Consider the following 8,973-nt stretch of genomic DNA (forward strand, 5'->3'; position numbering starts at 1 on the left):
GCCATCTAGCTCTAGTCTCTTCTGAGCAATTTCTCTAGCCTTCCTTCTTAATTAGTTTTACAAGAGTCACTTTTCATGGCTCTATACTAGTAAAATGACTCACCCACTGTTGAAACTGTATAAAAACCTGATCTCATCAGAAGCTCGCGGACTGTTCCCCTGCACGTGCATCAGTTAGGGGGTATCTGGCCTACTTTGAACTCAGCATAAACTCAGTATCCTTCCAGGCACTGAAATTGAAAGTGCCTCCCTCCCCAGTTCCGGAGACGTCTCAGGGTTTGCTTCCTGGGGAAGCGTTGGGGCCGTGGACTCCCCACAGCCAGGCCAAGATGGGGTGACCTGGGCTACAGGCCAGAACCACCCTCCATACTGCCGCTCCTGCCTTGGGCTGGGTTCCTGAGCAGCCTCCCGGGCAGCTCTGGATGCAGAGAAGCCTGCTGCTGAGAGGGTGAGAGCAGAGAGTCTTTGGAAAATTAATTGAGGGACCCAAAGGTGAGAGAGTGGAGGGGCCTCCCTGGGGAGTCTTGTGCCGGCTAGGGGCCTCAGGCCGAGCCGTCTTCGTGGCTGTTGGACACACTGGGCTGTGGCTCTCCCCTTTCATCCGTAGGGTGTTTTATATTCCACCAAGTTTATTTGGGAGATACGGAAGATGTTTATTATTCATTATTTACACTAAGCCTAAACAAAACTTAGGTTTGATATCTGCCTAGAAAACAGTGTTCTTCCACTTAATGACATTGACCCGTGGTTATTTAAAATGTGCACGTTCCCACAACACTCCTGCTGGTAGCACGTGTTTGCAGGGTTCTGTCACTGAATTTTCACAGCAGCCCTCACTGGACAGTTAGTTATGTAATGATACAAACCTCCAGCTTCACAAAACTTTTGCTGATCCTGTCATCTGAAATTAGAGGGAGGGGGGTGGTTTTGTCATCTGCATAGAACCTTCCTTAGGCTTTGATCTGGAAATCGCTCTCCACTGGGTTTTCCTACGTCCCTGTTTCTGAGCGCCCTCTCCCTGGGCACTCTCTGTCCGGGCCTGTGAGATTCATCACGGAGGGGTCAGCATCCAGGCTGGTTTCCTCCTGTCGGTGAACTTCGGCCCTGCTCCCCACCAGGAGGGGTCAGAGCGGCCTCGCCAGGGCTCCTCTCCGGGCTGCTTCTGTGCTGCTGGGGGCGGGGAGTTGGCTCCATCAGCAGAAATCCCCTCACAGGCAGCTGTTCTGGTTTCTTCTCTGTTCCTGTGTGGCTCCAAACCTTGAAACAGCAAAATATGTGCCAGGATAGTCTCATCCTGAAAACGGGGAGCTAAGGAGCCCTGGGAGGGAGATTTTGACAGAGACGAACAACAAAAGAACTTAGCACACATCTGAATGGGGGAGGTGGACGAGCTGCCACAGGGAACATGATGTCATCTGTTGTTAAGAAAACGAGATCAGAGCAGGTTGAGCTTCAGGACTTTCTGAACCCGAACGGAGAGTTGGAAACTGGGGAGTTTGGGGTGAGTTCAGAATTTCGAATTACGCTCTGCCTGAGTCGGGGGTTTTGATTTAACTGTGTGTTTGCACTGTGCCTCCTTCCAGTGAGGACTGGCAGCAGCAGGCAGGAGGGCTGGCAAGCCGATCTGTTAGAACAGCCAGGCCCCTGGTTCAGTAGAGTCACATCGTGGCGCGTGGAGAAGCCGACATCAGTGAGAAACAGTGCCGAAAACAAGCATGTGCTTGTCCCTGCAACGTGCCCAGAGATGGGCTGGGATAGGAGAAGCCAGTCAGGCAGAGCCCACGGGCCCTTCCTCGGTCGCTGCATTTAACAGGCATTCATCCAGCACCTCCTGTGAGTTAAGCAGGTCAAGGAAGGGGGCCAGGACCAGGAGAAGCGGGCTGCTGCCCTTCCGTGGTGTATCATCTGATGGGGGTTCCAGACCCCTCCATGGGAGGACCCGCCGCGGCCTCGGGCGGCGTGACTGAGTCGGGGCCCCGTGGCTGTCAGGGAGCAGGTTCTGTGTCCCGCACCAAGGACACCCATCATTTCGAGGCCATAGGACCTCAGATGCGCTCTGAAGGTAGATGAGAAATAGGAGAGAGAGAACAATTTACCCAGAGCGGCTGAGAACCATTATGTTTGCCATTCAAGGAAGAAGTTCCCAGCATTTGACAGGCGTCCCTTCTTTGCTTGTTAAACCCGTCAGAGGGTGAAGGGTTGTGTCTGACCTCATGCTGCTTCCTGACACCCTCCCCGCCGTCTCGTAGTCTTGAAAGGCTGCCACTTGGCTAACTTAGCTGTGCTAACACCCCTGCTTCGCATGAGATGCCCCGCCAGTCCTCCTTCTGACCGGGTGATTTTGCACATCATTCATGAGGGTAAAACCAGCCAAGGGGCAGTGTAAGTCCTCACTCTGCTTCCTGGTGGCTGGACCACCTCAGACAAATGTCATGGGCTCTCTTAGCTCAGGTTTTGTTCTCTGTGACCTGAGTGTGTGCACCCTTCACAGGGGAGGGACGAAGATCAAAGGAGAGCGTCTGTGATCTTCCTGGCAGGCAGATAACAGATACTGACTAGGACAAAGAGTAGCTCAAATGAAAGCCAGGTGGGTTTAGGATGGTGTGCATAGGGCAGGAGGACCACCCAGAAGACCTTTCCGAAGAAGAGAGGACCAAAAACCTATTTGCAGGTTTGCCCAGGGACCGTACCCCTCTTTCCTCATGGATTGGAGCTGAAAATCCAGGCGGTCAGGCGTTTAAATTAAGAACTGTTTTCTGGTGTTCAAAGTCCTAGTCCAGCAACAGCCTTACATTGACCAGCACTCTACAGTTTGCATCCAGTTAATCACGCTGGAGGCTCCAGGCAGGCATGTTTTATGATCCCCACTTGCAGATGAGGAGCTGGGGTTTGGGTGGGCTCCAGCCCGGGAAGGTACTGGTCTCCCATTTGCTGTGATGTTGTTGTTGTTTGCTGCACTTTCCAGAACCAAGAGCCTCTGAGAGAGGAAGACTCTGATTTCATCCTGACCGAGGGTGACCTCACCTTGACCTACGGGGACAGCACGGTGACCGCGAACGGCTCCTCAGGCTCCCACCCGGCCTCCACGAGCCTCGAGGGCGGTCGGAGAAAGAAGAGCAGCTCCGAGGAGGTGCTGGAGCGAGACCTGGGGATGGGAGACCAGAAGGTCTCCAGCCGGGGCACCCGCCTGGTGTTTCCCCTGGAGGATAACGCGTGACTCCGCCCCGAGCCCCGAGTGACGGGGCGGGGCCCTGGCGGGGTGAGGATGGCCGCCAGCCCCAGTGCCGGAGGGGCGGGGCCCTGACTGAATGGAACTAACACTTCTATTTGATGGGGGTTGGAAGCTATCTTAACATTTAAAATTTCACCCCAGACGCAGCTGGTGGGGCTAAAGTGTCTCTGAACCACGACAAATGCAGACCTGTTCCCACTTTTTCACACAGTAGTGCGCTGTTCAGCGTTAACAAACAAATAGCATGCTTTAATGGTCTCTTCATTCATTCACCTGCGGATCTAAACAAGGTGTGGCAGGTGCTGGGGGTCCCTCCCAGGAGAGGCTTCGGATCCAGACACAGTGGGGCCAGTCTAGCTGGCTGGGGCGGGGGGAGAGCAGGTTACGGGGAGAACAGGCGTAAAAAAAGATCATGAAGGAAGGCAGTTGAGACTGGACCTCCCAGGACGATGGGAAGCCGGAATCAGCTGGGACAGAAAACATGAAACAGCAGTCTGGGAATGGAGGCTCCAGCATCAGGGCTGCGTGACGTGCAACCTCCTAGCAAGACTCCTGCCGGTTTTTGTTTTGTTTTGTTTTTTTTTGCTCCCTGTGATTCCTTTAAACTGAAGATTGGAAAATATGTCCATGAACATTTCAACACGGGGGAACGAATTCTAGTCCCTTCTCTGGAACTCTCCATAAAGAAGGTCCTGAAATCTTTAAAAACCAAAGGTAAAATAGTGCTATACTGTTGTTTTAAATGAAATCGGAGGACAGGAGAAACTGTAGAAACTGATGGTGACGTCACTGCAAAACTCAAGTCAGTTCTCGAGGGCTCCCGTATGAGCTGACTGCCTGGGACAGGAATAGGACTAGATACCTACTATGGGTTTAGGAATAACACCAAAATGTGTGGGGTGCTGTGTTATCTAGGGAAGAGAAGGCAGCAAGAAGAAGCATAAGAGGCAATAGGCTAGTATTCAGAGGGAAGAAATCTCACTGCAAAGAAAATACACGACTGAGTAGCGTTCCAAACTTGGAGCTAAAAAATGCCTGGGATTTCAGCGGCCACATGAGGAACCTGAGGCAAGTCAATGGATGGTTAAGCACTGTTCAGCCTGGCGGAGGGTTCTGTCTGCTATAAGGTTAAGAATCCACATGTCTTGACCTTGAACGCCATGTAGAGAAGGGTCACTTTCGTGGTACTGGGGAAGCTTATACCAGCTTAATGTGTAAGTGTGATTTAAAATTTAGGTTTTTAGTTTGGGTTTTGTCATGGGTGGGCTCTCCTACCTGCCCACACCCGTAATTGGTGAAATACTGAGAAAACTCTTGGAAACCAAGTGTATGATTCTCCCCCCGTCTCTATGCTTCAGTGCTAGTATATTTGAAAACCCAATTTCTAAAAACTGCTTTCATAAAATGTGGGCATTTTTCTTCTCATGGCAGACAAAACAGTGGCCCAGCCTAGGACACCCATAATGAAATCAGCCATTTAATGTTCTTAACTCCCTTTTTAATGGTTAATTTTTAAATAAGACGTTGCTTCACATTTTGCTTTTGAATTGGTAATTTGTGCAAACCAGGAAAAACGTATTACTAGGTTGAGCCATATGAAATTGCTGATATTCAACCATTAAAAAATGCAGAAATGGCAGCATCATATGGCTGAATGTAATATAATTGAATGATTTTTCTTCCCCTCTTTTCTTTCTGTCTACACGGAAGTCCATGTTGGTTTAGTGGTCACTCATGGGCTTTGTAGTCGTCACTGCAAACATTTTATTCTCACCCACTTAAATGTAAGTAAATGGAGATTTGCTAAGACCAACACTTAGCTGGGTTGGTAGTTATTTGGGGGGATTTTTTTTTCCCTTCAGTAGATCAGAGTAAGTCATTGATCTATGGTCCTACTTTTTGTCTGCAAGATGTGGAGATTAATCCTGACCTTACCAAAGGTCCTGGGAAGTGAGTTCACTCATCAGCATGCGTCCACCTCTTAGAAGCATCATGCCTGTGCCGAGCCGTGAGGATTTGGGTGCCACAAAGGCCAGACACCATCTAACCCAAGGCCAGTCTGGGAGAAATCAGATTGAAACTGCTACGTAATGGTACATCCAGCTAAAGAAAGTTCCTCTGAGAGAGCAGTCCCAAGTCATCTTATAAACATACTTGTTCTGGGTTGGTGGGGATGACGGTTCAGTAGTCAAATGTTCTAGAGCACAGGTTCTCAACCCTGGCTGCACATTAGGATTACCTGGCTAGTTGGTTTTTTTTTTTTTTTTTAAGTATTGCTATGAGGGCCCTCCCCTCCAAGATTCAGATTCAGTAGGTTGGGAGTGGGGCCGGGCTGCCATGCTTTGTTCTGGATCCTCAAGGATTCTGCTGTACGGCTCTGGTTGAGAGCCTTTAGCCTTGAACTTGCAGTGAAGCCTATTTGGAGCCTTCAAGAATGGCCTAGCAAAGTACATTTTATTTTCATTGTTAGTTGCGTGGAAAAAACTGAATGTTGATGGATAATAGACTGGGCAGCTGTGAGAGTTCTGTGCCAATAACCTTTGCAGAACACTTTGAGGAATGTACTTCGTGAAGGAAAGGAGGGTGACTTGGGCGTATGTATGGGGGGATTAAAAAGTTGTCATCTTTGCCCCCATTTGTGGAGAAAAGGGGGGTTTTGTCTTAACTGAGCTGCTGACTCCTCAGACGTGAAGGTTTCCGAGAAGCTGTCTTTGCCATTTCCCCTGAGGTTATCTGAACAGCCCCATTTGCAGTCAGGTGCGCTCTCCCTCCTCACCCTTTGCTTGTCCCCCGTGCCCGCATCCACGCTGGGCTCCTCAGAACGAGGCTGGGCCGCGTGAAGTGGAAAAGTGTGGTCACTTTGCTGTCGCGTGGCAGTGGTGTCGGTAGCAGGTAAATAGGAGATGTGATCTTGTGTACAGCACCGGCAGAGGGATGCCAGCAAAGCCTGCCATTCCTTCTAATACCCTCCTGCGGGGGCTACGAGGAGAAGTGAACTTTCTCTCCTAAAGAAGGAAATTTGGAATTTAAGGTTAAGTCTGCATTTCTTCCAAGGAAACAGGTATAGGAAGGGCATATTGTGATTAAATGGACTCTGAGCATCACTGGGGTGGGGTCACTGAGGTAACCACACAAATAAGTACTGATGCCCTGCAGCCAGAAATCCCACCGGGACATCAAATCTTTCATCAAGCAAATAGCAACGAGCTCTTTAGGCTGTGTTCTGTAGACCTGAAAACATCCTCCACGGTCCGGTTGACAAACAACATCTCTTTAGGAAATGTGAAAAATGTTCTCTCAGCTATTCGTGAGCATTTCAGTCTCGGGCAAAGAAGTTCTTTCCAAAACAGAAGTCTGTTTCACACACACTCCCCCACCCCGCCCCACCCTCCATCATCTCTCTCCCTTTCTCTGTCCGCAGTGGAAGTTAGTGTTATCATGTCAGCTATTTACGTGAACAGAATGATTTCTAAATGTTGAAACAGCACCGATGCACCGAGGGGAGATTGCTAATAGGGCAAACAAGGAACTCATCGGAGGGGGAGACCATCCAGTTGGAAACCTACCTTGGTACCCACTGCAAGTCTTAAGAGACGTATCCGAAAGCTGATTTTACCATCCATAAAATGTAATCTAGAATGCTTGCTGATTCAGTAAGTATATGACTTCTTATTCCACTTCAAAAATGGGGAACTTGACAGGTTTCGTGCTTGCCCTTTGACGTTAATTCTGTAGGTGAGTCAGTGTAGGAGCTAGTCTGTCAAGTACAGTAGACCGGTCTCACTGAATTCTGATCTCTTCTGTTGTTTTCTGAGTGAGGATCTGGCTGGCCAGCGTCAGTGGCTGCCTCCTGATACAGTAAGTTGAGGGAATCCAGTGGCCAAGAGTTAAGAGTTTAGGAATAACCCATCTGAATGCTGCTTCCTCCATTTTGATATCGGAAAAGACCTTCCCTCTTTCTAAAACCTAATAAGGACAATCTACAGAGAAATAGTCTAGTAACCAATGCCAGTGTCTAATGAGGAAAAGCAAGTAGGCTCTTTGACAATCCTTTCAAAATGAAACCTAGAAAGAAACCATTTTTTCCAGTTTCCAGTTTCATAAGCAGAGTTTTTGTAAATTACCAAACATATCTTGTCACCCAGTGCTAGCAGAAATTGCAAAGAGCAAAACCAAAGTTTTTGATGTTTTATTTTTGTAAGCAGGGTATACTATAACCACGGCCCCCGTGGAGCACCCAGGCAGCCAGTTTACTGCTACTTGCGCCTCGGAAAAGATGAGAAGGAAGGGCTGCCTGTTCTGCGGTCCTTTGAAAAGGTCTGAAACTGACACGGGAGCACGCGAGAGAGGTCTTCTCATCCCGATGGCCACCTTTTCAAAAGGGGTCACAGAATGGCCAAGGGTCGCGGTCAGCTCAATTCTTGGCTAGTGGAAGATTATCTGGGCCTGTATGTGTTGGAGGAACTCAGCTAGAAAAAGATGTGTCAAGCAGCATGAAGAACTCTACATCTGCTGTCTAGAGCACTTCAAAAAGTTAAGGTCCCAGTGTTCCTGGGTGACTGTCTTAACTGCATGGACATTTGGGGGTTGACTTCAGCTGTGATTATTCCAGCTGCGGGCTCTGGAGAATGAGTTTCAGTCACGGAAGTGTTAAGTCTGTGGATTTGGAATTTGTCACTGAGATCACTCAAAGTATGACTTCATGGTAGGGTCACCTCCTAGGTTTTTATTTTTTACATAAAATACATCTGGTACATCTTACTTAGGAAGTTTTACAATGTCCATTAAAATGATTAAATGGGAAGGCCACCAAGATTGATTTACTAGCTGAAAAGCAGTTTTTTAAATAGAATAGGATGCATTTACTATGATGTGACCTCCTGGGGAATTTTTTCTATAGAGAGCTTACATACTGTAACTCGGGCAATTTTTGTCTTCTACTTCCATTCAACAGTAGCAAACTGGTGGTTTTATAAAAGTAACATTAGAGTATGTTCTATAAACATGTTATAGAAAATAATATTAAAGTTATGATGTCTAACTGTGAAAAAGTGACGACTTGGCGTTATCGGCAACCTTTATGTGCAATAAGGAAAACTGCAGTTAGGACCCCAAAGTGCTCCCTTTCCTAGCCTTTTCCTTAATGTTCGCCTTCGTGTAGCAGTTGAGATTGATGTTGTAAAGCTAGCTACATGTTTTCCTGCCCTTTACTGATATACTGATATTTAACACATTTTTCTCAAAGCTTCTTTTTTTTTTTTTAACAAAACTCAAAATAAAAAGATTAACTGGCTGAGCTCCTCTTGTTTTGAATTTGAAAAGTCCGTCAGGAGGGGTGCCGTTCTGGGTGGAAGCTGGTCCTCTGCAGCTTCATGGAGACCAGAGACTACTAAATCAGGCGGCCCCTGGACCAAATCCAGCCGACTGCTTGTTTCGGTAAATAAAGTTGTATTGGCATCCACACCGCTCGCGTATTTGCATATGGTCTGTGGCTGCTTCTGTGCGGAGCTGAGGCGCTGCTCACAGCAGTGAGCTGCTGGGAAAGCTGGAACTACTTGCTATCTGTCTGATTCCCGACAGAAAGGGTTTTTGACGACTCCAAATTTAGGTGCTTGAAAAAATGTAGTTTTAAAATCAGATCGGAAAAAAATCACAGCACCAGATTTTTTTTTTTTTTTAGATTTTAAAAATGTGCCTTTGGGTTAAAAAAGAAACACTTGGTCTCTGCCTGTGACCTCTCC

The 8,973-nt window shown here is 47.9% G+C and overlaps 1 protein-coding gene across 1 annotated transcript in view; it reads left to right on the forward strand.

Moving 5' to 3' along the window:
• The window catches only part of SLC9A7 (solute carrier family 9 member A7), a 125,515-nt gene extending 118,891 nt beyond the window's left edge, over nt 1-6,624 (forward strand). The window contains exon 17 of the mRNA XM_064483243.1: nt 2,966-6,624. Within this exon, the coding sequence (XP_064339313.1) occupies nt 2,966-3,217 (252 nt within the window). The 3' untranslated portion in view covers nt 3,218-6,624. The remainder of the gene's footprint in view (nt 1-2,965) is intronic.
• The last annotated feature ends 2,349 nt before the right edge of the window (nt 6,625-8,973 follow it).

The sequence above is a fragment of the Camelus dromedarius genome, chromosome X, assembly GCF_036321535.1.
Source record: "Camelus dromedarius isolate mCamDro1 chromosome X, mCamDro1.pat, whole genome shotgun sequence".
NCBI classification, from domain to species: Eukaryota; Metazoa; Chordata; class Mammalia; order Artiodactyla; family Camelidae; genus Camelus; species Camelus dromedarius.